We start from the raw sequence: 15,543 nt of genomic DNA, 5'->3' as shown, positions 1-15,543 counted from the left end.
GTCAGCTGGAAGTATCCCAGCAGCATCAACCAGAAGCCTATTTGCCAGCAGAAACGGTCTCTTGACTGACATGTTTACTTTACACAGTCAGCTAAATGCTAAGAGCCCGTGGTGAAAGTTAGTTCTTTACAAGCTGGCATGTCTGCATCGACAGCAACATATATCAAAACGCACCTATTATTATATTTTGCTGGTTACTGAGAAACACGTGGCTCACCCTGGCTTTCCTAACTAAAGGTAACGGTTAGATCACAGCTGCACTAGGTCACGGCCCATCCCCGGGTCATCCCCCCACCCCTCCCCGGCGGGCCGGCAGGGCGGCATTCGTCCGCCGGTCACGTCCCGGCCAAATGCCCGCCAGAGGCGAGGACTAATGCCGCTGGCGAATCTCCGAAGGCGATCTGTCCGGTTCCGGGTGGCCGTGGGAAGCGGGTTCAGACACATCTATATCCACGCGGCGCATCAGACCGGCCCAATTGGCAGAGGCCCGGCGTTTCAGTCCGCTCCCGCCCACCCGGTCAAACAGTTCAACCTCCCCTCTGGCCGTCTTCAGTCCTCGTTATGTCCTAAGCTGGGGTCGATAAAACAAAACACCTGACGATAGCCGCACAGCCGACGGGCTCGGCATTGGAGCTATATATATTTTTAGGGAAGAGTTAAGAACAGAAAAAGGCCTAGCTCCTCACAAACAGTCTCTTGATTTTCATGAGCAATATGAAAAAATAAACAGCGCTACAGTCCGATTATTTAAGCCTGTTGTGATCACTTTATCCATCAAAGGCTGTCGCTGGCTTATTCTTTTCGGTGCCCGTCTGTTCATTGAGCTAGCAACTACTCGTAGATGAATGACGCATTGCCACCCAATCCAGCAACAGCGAGTCGGGGGCCCCAGCACACTTCACTGTAAAACACAATGTCCTAGGCCGGGCGCCGTGTTGAAAACTTCCAGCTCGGGTCAATCTATCGTATGTACGGCTCTCGCGAGATTAAGCGGTAGGTTTTGCACTTTTACATTTCCAGTTATAGCTCAGAAACTAATCGATCTACGATGAAGCCATTTTACACGATCATGGCCGGCTTGTTACCCAACAAGTCGATCGCATCTTCAACACTTTAAAAGCTTAAGACGACGAAGATATAGCCTGAAGTACACTAAATTTTCTAGGTGCAAAACCTACCGCTAAAACCCGCGAGACCTGTACTTTACCCAACCAGTCAGCTATTCTCACCTCCCCTGGACCGCTTCTCTCAGTCTCATATCGCCTTCAACATCTTTTCACTTATTCCAATTCACGTAGTCGAATTACAATCATCCCGTTATCCCTAGCTCCGTAGTTGTGCCCTCACTCGGTTTACCTTACCGTTTAGTAAATTACTCCGCATAGCTCATCCAGCTCCACTCCCACTCCTCTCTTCACTTTGCAGCCCGACCCATCACGTATCCCGTTCTTCATGCCTCGCTGTCCCCACTCCCCTCCACCCTCCCTTCCCTTACCTCATTCTACTGCAGACGACCTCCAGCACGGGCCCGGTCTCCCTGCCAATGAGCTCCCCCAGCTCCTCTCCACCACTCCACTCTACCCTTCTCCCTTTCCTTACCTCATCCTACTGCAGACGACCTCCAGCACGGGCCCGGTCTCTCCTCCAATCAGCTGCAGCTCGTCGGCGATGAACAGCTGGACGGCCTGCACGTTCCGGCGCTGCTTCCACCGGCGGGACATCACATCCCAGCGCTCCGGCGTGGACACCACGATGGCGCCCTTGGCCAGCATCTGACGGGGAGGCACACAGGGGAGTTAGTTGGAGATGTGACCAATCAGACGGTTTGTAGAGACAAAGGACCGTGGTAGTAGGAGAGGAGGTAGGTAGACGGTAGAGAGGTGGGAACCAAGAGTTAGGAAGTGGGACGCAGCCGAGGGTAGTGCAAATAAGGAGACGCGGTGGACTGAAGGCCACTGCGTCTGGGAGGTGTTGCAGAGTAACAGCAGGGGAGATACAGCTAACTCGCAAGAGGTAGAGACTAGAGAAGTAACACGATGATAGTGATTTGAATGAGGTACCCGAGAGCCGACATGAGTGCAGCTGAAACGTGTGTAATGGCGGCATTCTGCATTGGCATGAACATCCGCATAGCGACTAGCGCGAACAACTGGCGCGGACACCAGCTGAGAAAGGTATGTAGCTGAGGCGCGATATTGCCGTTACCTACCAGGAAATAAACATTAACATTATTATATTATACTCCAGTGCATTTTTCTGCGAATATGCGTCTATGAGTTCCTCTTGTAAGCAGCATAATGTCAAGTTATAATCAGAAATGTCAACAAAAAATAAGCATCAATAACCACTGACTCAGGTCTTTTTTACCCGGAGTTTCATGCATTTACACTAGATAAGTACAGATACATACGATACACACGCAGGGGTGTAACTTTTGCTTTTGAGATGAGGGTGCACTTGGTGATGGGGGCGACCTTCAGTGAGGATAGGGGCGCTTCCAAGGAGCATACATGGTGCATATCTCTCAACAGGCGCGCACACAGGATTTTTGAACGGGGGGGGGGGGGCACGACCTGCAAACTGGGGCCCTCCATGCCGAAGGACCACAGACCCCAGCCAAAAAAGTTCCCCAACGTGATGATATTTCGGTTGACTTGAAACTTAGTTTCTGTCGATACATGATAAAACAATTACTTCAGTTCCCGTTCAATTTTCAAAGCATTAAATGTTCCATTCTTGTTTACGCAGCATGTTTCATTCAAATACGATCCAGTGAGTCGTTATCACCATTTTAATGTCTCTCAATTTCGGTAAAATGCTTTGTTGGTATATTTCGAAATTCAGACTTAAGAGTGATCACCATTTTGTGTTCCTCCAATTTAGTTTGAACACAGTCTGATGCTGCAAATGGGATTGCAGTTCATTTATATTAACCCAAGGCCCTCTAACCGGCGCACCGATAAACGGGTGTCAAGGCTTCTACTTATAGGTACAAGAGCTTTTCAAATAAAATGAATATTTTTTCATGGGCATGTGCAATTTTAATTGTAAGAGCACTAAACACCCCAATGTTAGAGTCCAGTGGTACAAAATTGGGTATTACGAAATGACATTAAATTCGTTTGCACGAATATCAAATATCAATCAATCAAATTTATAACGAAATTGCATTTAGCTTTATCATTCCGAAATTTTATAGAATCGGGGTGCCCTTTTTACGCTCGGCGACTGGTGAGTGGTGACACCCACTTTTGCTGGAATCACCTTTTTTATTGGGCGCCTTTCTTCTGCTGGGGTCGCCTCTCTCTTGCTGAGGTCACCCCTCTTCTGCTCGGCGGGACTTACTTCTGATGGGCGCTCCTCCTCTGCTGGGGTCTCACACTTTTCTGCTGGAGACTGACACTTCCCTTCCCGGGTATGCCCTATTTTTGCTAGAGGCGTCCCTGTTCTGCCGGGCGAGCCCAACTTCTGCTTAAGTCGCTCGACCTTTTCTACTGAGGGCGCCCTTCTTACTCGGCGAGCCCAACTGCCGCTTGAGGTGTCCCATTTTCATTGTATGCGCCCCCTTCTGCGGGCGGCGCCCCTCTTTTGCGGGGCTGCCCCTCTTCTGCTGGAGGCGCCCTCGCCCATCTTCTGGTGGCGGCGCCCCTCTTCTGGTGAAACCGCCCCTCTTCTGCGGGTGCGTACTCTTCTGCTGAAGGTGCTCGGCAATGTCTGTTGGGGGCATTGCTCTTTGGCTGGGGAGCCCCTGTTCTGCTGGGGATGCCCCACTTCCGCTGGGGCCGCTGGGGACGCCCCGCTTCTGCTGGGGGCGCCCCCGGCCCCACTGCTGCTGGACGAACCCAACTTTTGCTCCAGGTGCCCCTTTTGTATTGGGGCGCCTCTATTCTTTAGGCATCCCTCTCCTAGTGGGCCGCCCTATGCTGGGGGTACTCTTCTGCTGGGGGCGCCCCACTACTACTGGACGAGCCCAACTTTTGCTTGAGGTGCCCCATTTATATTGGAGTGCCTCTCTTCTTCTGGGAGCATCCCTCTTCTGGTGGGGCGCCCCCTTTCTGCTGGGTAGCTACTAGCTATCCCTGTGTTGAGGGCGCTCCTTTTCTGCTGGAGGCATCTCTCTTCTGGTTGGGCGCCCCCTTTCTGCTGGGGTACCCTTCTTCTGGTAGGGCGCCCTTCTGCTGGTGAGGCGCCCCTTTCTGCTGGGGTCGCCCGTGTTCTACTGAGGGCGCTCTTCTACTGGGCGAATCCAAGTTCTGCTTGAGGGGCCTCATTCCTACTGGGGGCGCCTCTCCTCCGCTGGGGCGCCAGTCTTATGCTGGACGATCCCAACCTACGTTGGAGGTGCCCCACTTCTGCCTCGGGCGCTCCACGTTTGCTGAGAAAGTCCCGTTCTTGCCGGGGTGCCCCTTTCACCCATTTTTGGGGAACGATACTACTGGATGCTTCCCAAGCCCGCAGGCAGCACGACGCCGGTCACGAGACGGAATGTAGCCGGGATATCACCCTCACCATCTGCTGCTCAAGAGCTTATCGGTGTCGGGCAGCGTGTGGGGCGCCGCTTATCCTATGGGGGTGCACTTTGGCGTGATGGGGGTGCACTTTCAGGGGATGGGGGTGCACCTGCACCCCCATACATATAGAAAGTTACACCGCTGTACACACGATATAGGTCTGAATAGGTCTGAATTGGCATAGCTGATTATTTTTCGTGTAAAAGAAATATATGATATGATAAGCTGCATTTACAGCTGTAAGAGCCAATATTTGGCAAAAATGCACCAGTAGCCATCGAATGCGAGACCGCCCAGGGCGTTGAGTGGCTCTTGGCGCATGGCACTCCACCACCTGTCGCGTACCCTGCCCCTTCCAGCGCCCCGCCGCTCAGAACCGGGTGACTCATCTGCTCTCGTATGCAGCTCAGTACAACGCTAAGTCCAGACACAGCTGAAAACCCCAGTCACGGCGAGGTGGAAATTAAATCGGCCCGACTCGGAAGGTTCCGAGATGTACCGCCGGCGAACCCGTGTCGCCACAGGTGGCCGGGGCCAGTTCAGCCGAGATCAAACCGGGTCGGGCGGGGCTGCTGAGGTCAGACTGGGTCAGGCAGGGCTTCTGAGGTCAGACTGGGTCAGGTCTGAGGTCAGACTAACTAGGTCAGGCAGGGCTACTGAGGTAACCCCAGGTCAGGTAAAGGCGACACTGGCTCAGCTGAGTCCGATCATTTTGGGTCAAGTTAAGCCACTGAGATCAGACTAGGGTAGGTAAGATCGCTGAGGTCACCCTAATTCAGGCAGGAATGCTGAGGTAACCGTAGTTCAGGCAAGGCTGCTGAGGTCACACTAGGACAAGCATGTCGCTCAGGGACCGATTCGCGTTGGCGCACTAAGGCCCTAGTGAAACTTGATTTCAAGCGTCACTATGCGATTTCGGTTCGCGCTGAGCCACTAGCCGATTGGTGTAAAAAACCGCTTAGTGTCACTACATTCAAGTGTCACTTGGCCGCCTAGTCCTACTAGCTTCCTAGTGCGCCATCTCGAATCGGCCCCAGACCATTCCAGTCGTGGGGAGAAGACAGAATTCTGAGTGCATACTTTTCCCTTTTCTCTCGCTCTGCCCTCCCCTTCTCCCTCTCCCTCCTCACCTTGAGGTCGGTGCCCGTCTCGCCGGTCAGCAGCTCCACCCTCTTGCCCAGCCGCCTGCCGAACTTCTCCTTCCAGTGGTTGTATACCGCCTCGGCCAGGTCGTCCTTGGGTGTGACATACACACAGCGAGGCTCCGACTGGGTCGTCAGCAGGCGCAGGATGGCCAGCTCCGCGATCACGGTCTTACCTGGGGACGCGAAGTGGATAGGTCAGTAGGGGCTTACAGGGTTTCTGGTGAGCACGGGAGTAGGGAGTGGGGACGGTGGGGATTATAGGATCGCGATAACTGGGTTAAAAAGGGCAAATTGCCAACTCAAAGAGGGTCGCAGGGGCCGGGGGTAGGCGCGGGATGGGACAGGGTCAGTGGAGAGAGGCAGGGTAAACACAAACTAGCAGATAGGAAGAGTCGAGGAGAAGTCACAACTCACAAGAATCTCAAACAGAGGGCATGAGCTGCAAACAAGTACACACAGCTACACACCAACTTCAGAGAATGGGCGTGGAAAAGTCATTTGCAGACTGTATTTGGGAGGCGTCGCTAGTGCGCGGAACTGAACTAACATCTTTATACGGCTGCCTTTAACAATGTTCGGAAGAAGCCCACAAAACACGGCCAAAGCTTTCGCGCCACAACAACAGGCAAGTCAAAATACGGTGCCGTTATTTTCCACCGACACCTTGTCGGCCAGTAATTCCCGGCAGACCGGGCCGGCGGCGCCGGCTAATAGTGTTTGCGGCACGCCGTCAGGGCGCGCTCTGCGCGACGGCCTGACCATTAGTCGTTCAGCTGCAACAAAACGTTTAAATAATTTGCTTCTGTCTGGTTCAGTAATTCTTGGCAGGCTAAGAATTATGTCGTTTTATGTAACGAAAGTTTTCATCAGATGAATCAAAGGAATGAAATAAACACGAAAACGTAAAAAGCAGCGAATCTTTCGGGGATTTCCCGGCTACATATATTCCCTCAAATGGATTTGTGCATAGGCAAATAAAACTTAGAATAGCTTCAATTAGCTTCAAGCTCCAAGGAAAAGCGGATGGATAGAGCAAATAGCCAAAAATTGAGCAATAAGCATTACAAACATTTGACACAACGACACCATATCTCATCCGCCAGTCCCCTTCAATCAGGACCGTGCTAACTTTCGCTCAACTATCACTTTTGTCCCTAAAAAAAAAAACAATCAGCCATCCGCGACTGGTTTAGTTAATACCTAGTGTACGGAAATAAGTCGTAAATCCAAGCTTAAATTTAATGATGGGCGGGAATAAAGCATCCACAAAGCTGGACACGGGAAAATAAACGGAATCAAAAAGATAAAGATAATAGAAGAAAGAGACGGGACAACAAATTACGATAAGGAAAATATAGACGATTACACGTGGAAACAACTTTTCAAAAATACCAACAATATGTATGGTACACGGCGACCCGTTGGCAGGGAAATACACTCGGAGACACGACTTCGGCCGTGTTCCAGAAGAAAACATTCAATAAAGCAATGCATCATCCGCTCCATGCACCAGGCGTATCGACAGTCACAAAGACACACGTGCACGTGGCAACAGCGCCAGCAATATTGCGCATTTACGATCATCCCTGCACACTTCCCAGTCTGCCAATATCGGCGCCAGAATCACTGTAGGTCGCCGCCTGTCGCTCGTACTGTTGTACGACAGGGGACCTGATTACAATCGCTGAGCCAGTGCTGCCCTTTATTACAGCTGTACACGCTCGGTACATTCAATCTCTGCACAGCTGAGCCGCCGCCTGGCAGCCATGGATCGTTCGATATCATAAATCAGTCTCAACCATCACCACCCCAGGGCTCACAGATGGTAATACCTGTCCGTGGGCATACACCGGGACGCTAAAGTGCACCGCCAGTGCCGCCGGGTCTCCCCTGTCACACGGATCCGCGAGTTTGGCGGCCGGCGGCGAGCCCACGGGAGGTGACAGAAGATAACTCGCCAGATGGAGAGGGTGGCGAGGCGTGGGGAACACCCTGTCTGGCTCGCCTGCAGATAGGCCATGTGACCGACTACTTCTGGTGATTGGCTGCGTGTTAGGCTGCTCGGTGCAGGTGGTTGGCCATGTGACTTGTTTCAAAGACGACGGTAATGTCAGGTTATTATTTATGTACGAGAGACAGGTCACGTGGCAGGGTACTATGAGCAGGTGGCAAGCCATGTGACGGGCTACTGCATATGACTGGCAACTAATAACACGGCAAGGTGATCAGGAACAGTCGGCACAATGTGATGCGTATCCTGACAGGTATCTGACAATAATAATACGACGGATGGACGAGGACGGAAGCGCCTATGCCCCAAGGGGCGCTTTATCAACCGTCTGAGGCTTTAGTTAATCTCTGCCAACACTGGGTCGTGCAGAACCGGTGGAGCGGTCAGCAGCGGATCGCCGTGTGCTGACTCACCGGCAACAGTGTAGACTGTGGGTGTCACAGTGACACACTGCCTCTGAACGCATCGGAGCCAGTGTGGGTGACATCCTGCTCTAACACCATCCTTGGACTCACACTACTCCACTGGAATCGCACTACTCCGTGAACTCACACTATCCCCTGAGCTCACACTACCCCTGGACTTCACTACCCCGTGAACTCACACTTCCTCCCTTCCCACCTCCCGAACTCACATTATCCCGTGGACTCACCGAAGTCGATAGGGCATGGGGACTCACACGCCCCGTGAACTCCCGCTAACCTGTGGACTCACCGAAGCCGTGGGGGGGGGGAGGGGTCGGGTGCCACACTTTCCCGCCCCGCCCCAGACTCACACTAACCCTGAACTCCCACTACCCCCGTGAACTCACCGGAGCCAGTCGGCGCGCCGACGAACACGTTGTCGTCCGAGTTGTAGACCGAGTTGAACACCTGCGTTTGGATGGGGTTGAACTGCTGCAGCTGCTCCTTGTACAGCGCCTCCAGCGCCGGGTTGCGCAGCGCGTTCACCTAGAAAGGTAGGCGCCGGTGAGAAACAAGGCACGCGACTGGGAAATGCCGGAAAACACAGGGGGCAAAAACAGTTTGCTATAGGGTGTAGTAGTCATCGAGCTATAGTAACAGTCAAGCTGTGACAGCAAAGTTGCTTCAGCAGGGTAACACCAAACAGATCACTAATCAAAGCGAGAAGAATGAGATACCATACGGCAAACACACTGGTAGGCTTATCTGGACAGGTAGGGTGATTTCGCCCAAAGAATTTTCCGTGGCGTGTTATAAAATCTTCCCCGATACGCGTCAGCGATCGACTCCAGCCGCCGGCAGCCAAGAAAATACCTCCAAACTACCTCCTACATTCCTCCTCTCAAATTAGAATATCCGAAATAATGTTTAGTGAAATGAACGCATATAACGGAATTTTGATTTTAGTCTAGCATAATTATTTGTCGACAAAAAACGACATCTGGGATCATAAATGCTTCAAAAAACATGGTTAGCTTTCCTCAAACGAGCTATCGCACTATACTCGAAGGCAAGCAGGTATATATCAGAAGCCTGAAGCTGTAAGCGACATTCAGTGCCAGAGCCTGGCAATGATTCATTGCAAGGTGTCTGACAGAAGTAATCAAAACATCGACTGAAGCACTGAAAACACGTCAATACCAGCCTACGAACGATATTAACTGCATGCAAGAATCACCGTACCACACAATGTTTACCACCTATATTACCGGAGTGAATAACGTCGTCGGCCATAAAGAATCTGTGTTCATCACATAAACTATCGGCTGCCTCCCGCAGCTAGTCGGCGTCAGTGCCAGAGTACCCGTAAACCCGATATATCCTCAGAGCAGGCAGCCTGCGGCGGCCGGGCGGCGACCGAGGAAAACCGCAGCAGCAGTAAACGCCGACTCATCGGCCAAACCACGCGACTGAGGGACAATGCATTGCTAGAATATCACATCTGGGACAACGACGTAATTTGATCATGATACAGCGCCATTACGTGTTAAAACCAGTTCTATTAGCCTTGGTTAAAACATTAACGGTAACTGATGTTGTGCATAACTGTTATTGGATGCAATAGAAATGCGTCTTTAACATGCACAAAGATGCAAATTGCAACTACATGCACTGTACTTGACTTAAAATGGCACGGGAAGTCGCATTTGAATTAAACTGCCAACATTAAAAAGGTAGCAAGCTCTTTATTCGTGATTTATTGGGGGAGAGGTGCTACAGGTCCCACTTGTCAACGCGCGTCCTTTACAAAACGGCGCGTTCAGCTCTCCGATCATAGGTGGTGTTGATAAATTTCTATAAAAAACCGTCCCACTCCTATCCCAAAAAAGTCCCACTCCTATCCCCACAGAGCAAATAGTGGGTCGTGAAATAACACGACAGCTGAGGCGTGAACGATGAAATACGTCCTGATCATTTCAATTCGAGATTTACCGTTTGTCGGTGTAGCTGTGATCATGCACGTTAGTGCCCGGTACTCGCTGTCCCATCCCAATGATGACCGGTGAACACGTGCCCGTTCAGCGCCTGTCGCCCCGGGACGAATCCATAGTTATCACGTCAGCACTCAGCTCACCGCCGAGATATCCGAGTTTTCCATGATTCCCTATCTCGCAGAACATCCATATTATCCTCATATTCGGTTTCCTATAGCAGATAAAGTAACATTTCCAGTAGGCAAAACATGTGGGCTTACTTGTAACATTACTCAGTGCCATAATCAGATTAGCAAACAAAAAGCAATGGCTTCGTAAACTGACGTCACACGCCCTGCTTTTTACCGTCATGTTCAAAATATTGTAAATTCCCTTACCAAGAAGCATTGAAACACTTCTAAATGGAGGTTCCTGAAACACGCCAAATCGCCTTACAGCTCCAAATTACGATGAAACAATCTCCCCAGCAGAATGCCCATTGCCCAGTAAGGCCGGGCCAGCGCCCAACACAGCACCACCAATCGCCAGACTGTCCATCACCACCGTGCGCCCAAACGCCGCTCCGGAAACCGCTGAAAGCTGGGACGTAAGTCGGGAGCGATTCCAGGACGGCGGGATTCGCAGGCGGCGCTAATCTGGACGTCCACTGCGAGCGGCATACTGGTAATCCGGGCACTCCCTGGTATTCTGGTCTAGCGGGCACTCCTAAATCCCTAGTCCAACGCAGACACTCCTTGGAACTTTTGTCGATCTGTGTGTCCCGGCACCCTGGGCTGAATCCTAGCTCGGGTATCCTAGTCAGCCAGTATCCTAGCTCATCGCCGAAGTCACTTCCACTCCAGTGTTTACCACAGACAATATATATTCGTCCAATGGATGAGGGAAAACAGTAAATAGCACCCTGGTAAGCATTGGGCCTCCAGGAACCCTTACCAGCTCTAGACAGGGGGCGGAAGCTCACGGGAACCCTAAATAAGCGTAACCCAGTAGCAATCAAACCAGCCGAGGGCACTCACAGAAGCCAAAACCAGCCCGCGGTCACTCACGGATACTCTCAACAGCCGTACCTAGACACTCACGATTAGCATAACCACTTGCGGGCACTCACGGGCGCTCTCCCCACCCGCGGGCACTAACGGGCACCCTACCCATCTGATGGCACTCACGGACACCTTGTCCATCCGCGGGTACTCACGGGCACTCTGCCCAGCCCTGGGCACTCACCGGCAGCGGCTGAAGGTCGAGCAGCTCGGTCGGCGGCGGGTACTTCTCGGGCAGGATCAGGTGGCGGAACGAGACGGCCAGGTGCGTCTCGGCGCCGATCCAGCGGTCCGACACCACCCTGCGGCGACACGGCATCGGTCAGGGACGGGTGAGGGAGGTCAGGGGGCATATAGTATCGGTCACGGAGGGATATACGGTCGGGTGTGTCTGTGGCCGGCGGCCCGACACCACCCTGTGGCGACACGGCATCAGTCAGTGACGGGGGCGGGGACGGATATATTTCAGGGACGGCTATATTTCAGCTATTTGTTACCCTACTGCAAGTGGCGAAATAGCTGACTTGTTACAATGCAGATGGTTTGGTATGCGCTGTAACAAATTCGCTGCTTTGTCGGAAAATCAACTATTCTGAAAGGTCAGTCCCCTGCCGGCCGCCCATTCGTCAGGGCCTGCAGTTATCGGCTGTAGTTTACGACAAACGGGGACAGCGCAGGCAAGACACGGCACGATTACATGGTAACGGATCGAATACGATTTACAACTTGCTTAACTACCCTGTAGGCAAGCAAAATGTTAAGTGACTACAACCGCATTCGAGGGCATTGCGACATACATACATATAATCGCAAATATTTAGAATATTGACATCCAAATAACTGGAGAATAAGATATGTTAGGCCAGACTTTTAATTTTGAAAACAAAACAAATTTATTAAACAGATCGTGTACACTGAATGAAGCAACTCCACCTCGAACTGTAATGAAATGATAGGCGATTCCCGATTTCTCAAACTAATTTCTATTGAACACGATTCAATCAACAATCTATTCAATTTGATCGACTGGCTTAATCCATTGAATCGACTTAATCCTGCATGACCACGCTTCAATTTGATATAAAGGCATTTGACACAATGACTTCGTGTGCACGGATGACACGGATGCACGTCACCGATAACTTATCAACCATGGATTATCTGAAAACAAAAGGGTTTGAATATTTACGTTGTTTAACTGTTAATTATCATAGTATGTATAAGAACGAACCGCAAAGTCTATTAACAAAGCAATAACCTAAACACCATGAACAATGCTAACAGAAACCATTGACTGATTATGTTTGAACACTAAGCGTGCTGGCGCATAACACATTTTACTTCGAAGCGCTGAAATGAAATTGCACCAACCACTCAATGTGATACACATCGAGTTCAACTATACGAAGGGGTATCGAAAAGTTCTGATCATCACATAGAAGATATAGACCGATTTTAACCCGCGCCCCACTGGGGTCTGTGTATAACACGCCCTACTGGGGGGGGGGGGCTATTCATAGCCCCCCCCCCCTCCTAACTCCGAAACTACTGGGCCGATCGTCAAAATTCAAACGGCGTCTGATAGCCCCGGAAAAACTGTCGAGCGAAACCTAATTTCATTGACCTCGAGGTCACCGATGACGTCACAGGTCAGGTCAAAGTAAAAATTATTAGCACTTTGGCTTGTTCACATTTTGGGCTCTGGCCGCCGTCTTACAAGTCAGATCAGGCTCATTTTTGGTTTCCACACTCGTGAACAGATGCTCTAGATACCTTGCGGGTACCAAACTTGTACTTTGATTTTCAGGTCAGGGTCAGGTCTAGAGATGTCAATCGGATACCAACTTTTTGGTATACCGATACCAAACCGATACCAACTTGGTATTTGGCATTTCATTCGTAATGTGTTTGGTATTTTGTTGGTATCATAAACCCTCACTAATGTATAAGAGGCTAAGAAATCGGTAAAAAGTTGGTATTTCCCTCATTTTCCCAAGTTGGTTTGGTTTCGGTATTTTCTCGTGGTTTTGGTTTGTATTTGGTTTGGTATCGGTATTCCGATTTTCCGTAATTGACATCACTAGTCAGGTCATCACAGGTCACGAAAATATTATATCATGCGTCGGTCACGTGACACATGTTTTATGGTCCATTTAGGCCATAGATTTCGAATTTGATGTCGTCTATGTTATTCGAGGTCATTTTGAGTCGAATTTAGCTTAGGTCAGGTCACTTTCAGGTCAAAAAAGGTCAAATTTTGAAGTTGAAATTTTTCAACAAAAAAGGTGTCTATTGGATGCAGTTTGAGCTCAGGAACACGATGGTGCCATTTATATTGGTGTACGATGCCAAATACGTACTGAAAAATTGATTTGAAAAATTAATAATTGTGAATTTTTTGCAATAATGCGTATAACTTGGCCATTTTTGAAGATATTTAGCTAAAACTTGCTAGAGTTAGTCATAATCATGCGTTCTGTCACATATATTCCGGTTTTTTCGAAAAGTGAAAAACTTTTTGAAAAAAATATAAAAGATAAATTTTGAATATTATTATATAAAATTTTCGAAATTTTCACAATTCTGAAAATCCGAGATAGCAGTTTGATAGCGCGGTCAATTCTGAGTTCTTTCATGCAAAGAAATTGGATCTAGCTTAAAAACTGAGCTCTTGGGAGCGATTGCCGTAGTTCAATGTTTTCCGTCGAAATCGGACGAACATGACGTCACTCTGACGTCATTTCCGGCCGACCTATGGTAGCTACGAAGTTCAAATTTTGACACAAGGTGTCAAATTGATGCAGCCGAAGGTACTGAAAGTTTGGCGTCGATCCGTCAAGCGGTTTGGAAGTTATTGCAGAAAAACGGGAGGGGGGCTATAAATAGCCCCCCCCCCCCCCAGTGGGGCGCGGGTTAATGATTTTTGATTGGTATTTTATTTGGTTCTTAAGAACAATGCTCCCGCAAAGAGAATCCTGAGAAGTGGTTTTATCTTATGTAGGAGAGACTTAGAAGTAAAAAAGATGAGCATTGGGCCCATTGAGGACCGAACCGTCATCCAACTAATGCATTTGAAACGGTATCACACTGAGAAAATACATCAAGAACGTGAAATTAGTTTATGGTCAGGAAAGCCAATCTCATGCACTTACCGAAAATGAAGAAAAAATTTTCCACTTGGTTGCATGGCCCTTGCAGGGAAGTCAAGAAGTGAGTGACTACCAGTGACTGACAAGGTGGTGACTGTGAAGGAAGTGGAGGGCCTCATCCTTACAGATCGTCGTGTGGCCTTTCAGATGATTGTGCAACAGAAAGGTCTCAATGCTGGCAGTGCTTGAAAATATTATCAGCGAAGAATTATAGACGATAAAGGAGTCAGCCCGCTTAGAAGCTCGTGTGTCTACTTTGTTCAAGAGAAAAATGCACCTTGGCCTTTCGAAATGAAAACTAGACCTTTTTTAGGAAATTGAAGACATCTTCCATCATTTGATGACTTGTGACGAATGCTGGGTCTATGTGTATGATTCAGAGACAAAAAGATGATCAAGAAGTTTAAGCACGGCACATCTGTCCTTCTTGAAAGGCGAAGATGCAGAAGCCGATATGGAAGGTCAATGCTATCAGTGTTCTGGATCTGGCGTAGGATAGTCATTGCCGACTGTCTTGATGATGGTCGGATAATGATAAGCAAGCACTACTGCACACTTTTGAAGAAGTTGCGAGATGGCCTCAAGCAGAATCGCCGCCAAAAAGCCCAAGAAAGATGTTTTATCCGCACCGACAGCGCCCCCGCCCATTCGTCCTGAGCTGTAATTGAAGAAACAACATGATGTGGACATTAAATCCTACCGCATCTAAGAAATTCACCTGACCGGGTATTAACTGACTCTTGATTGTTACGGGAGATGAATAATCCACAGTATGGCCGGTGATTTAAGGACAGAAATGACGTCATTGATGAGGTGGAGCAGTGATTTACGGGACAGTGCGAAGGTCCTACAATGACCGCCTGAGGCAGCTCAAGAAACGATGCAATAAGTCTGCGGTCGTGTGTGGTGACTTGTGAAGGAGTAATGAACATCATGTAAAAAAATCAAATTTCTATCACATCTAATTCATGGTGATGATCATAACTTTTCGATACCCCCTCGTATTTAGCATAAATCAACTGATAAGCGTTCATACAACTCGGTTCATTTAACAGCCACTCATCCCTTTCACACATCTGTATGAATAGTTATCACGTAAATAATGAAGAAAATTAACTATATAGCCACCTAAGCAGCATTGGCCTGTTGCCAGGCAGCTCTGCCGCCAACAGGATCCGACCAGAGCTCGTTCCGCGGACGTCGAAAGCCTAGAACTCGGCAGTGGAAAACTGAGCAGGGTAAGCCAGCCACTCATTAGCGACACCAGTCTAGGAAGAAAAAACTGTACG

At 49.5% G+C, this 15,543-nt stretch overlaps 1 protein-coding gene across 1 annotated transcript in view; it reads right to left on the bottom strand.

The window, feature by feature from the left end:
* The window catches only part of LOC122368239 (putative U5 small nuclear ribonucleoprotein 200 kDa helicase), a gene marked incomplete at its 3' end in the record, with an annotated part of 61,050 nt that overhangs the window by 17,212 nt on the left and 28,295 nt on the right, over window positions 1-15,543 (bottom strand). The window contains exons 24-27 of the mRNA XM_043341975.1: window positions 11,290-11,407; window positions 8,479-8,617; window positions 5,642-5,829; window positions 1,600-1,772 (exon numbers count right to left, since the gene is read on the bottom strand). Coding sequence (XP_043197910.1) covers window positions 1,600-1,772; window positions 5,642-5,829; window positions 8,479-8,617; window positions 11,290-11,407 — 618 coding nt within the window. The remainder of the gene's footprint in view (window positions 1-1,599; window positions 1,773-5,641; window positions 5,830-8,478; window positions 8,618-11,289; window positions 11,408-15,543) is intronic.

Source organism: Amphibalanus amphitrite, unplaced genomic scaffold (genome assembly GCF_019059575.1).
Source record: "Amphibalanus amphitrite isolate SeventyFive unplaced genomic scaffold, NRLGWU_Aamphi_draft 000933F_arrow, whole genome shotgun sequence".
In the NCBI taxonomy this organism is placed as follows: Eukaryota; Metazoa; Arthropoda; class Thecostraca; order Balanomorpha; family Balanidae; genus Amphibalanus; species Amphibalanus amphitrite.
This window is presented reverse-complemented; position numbering and strand designations above follow the sequence as displayed.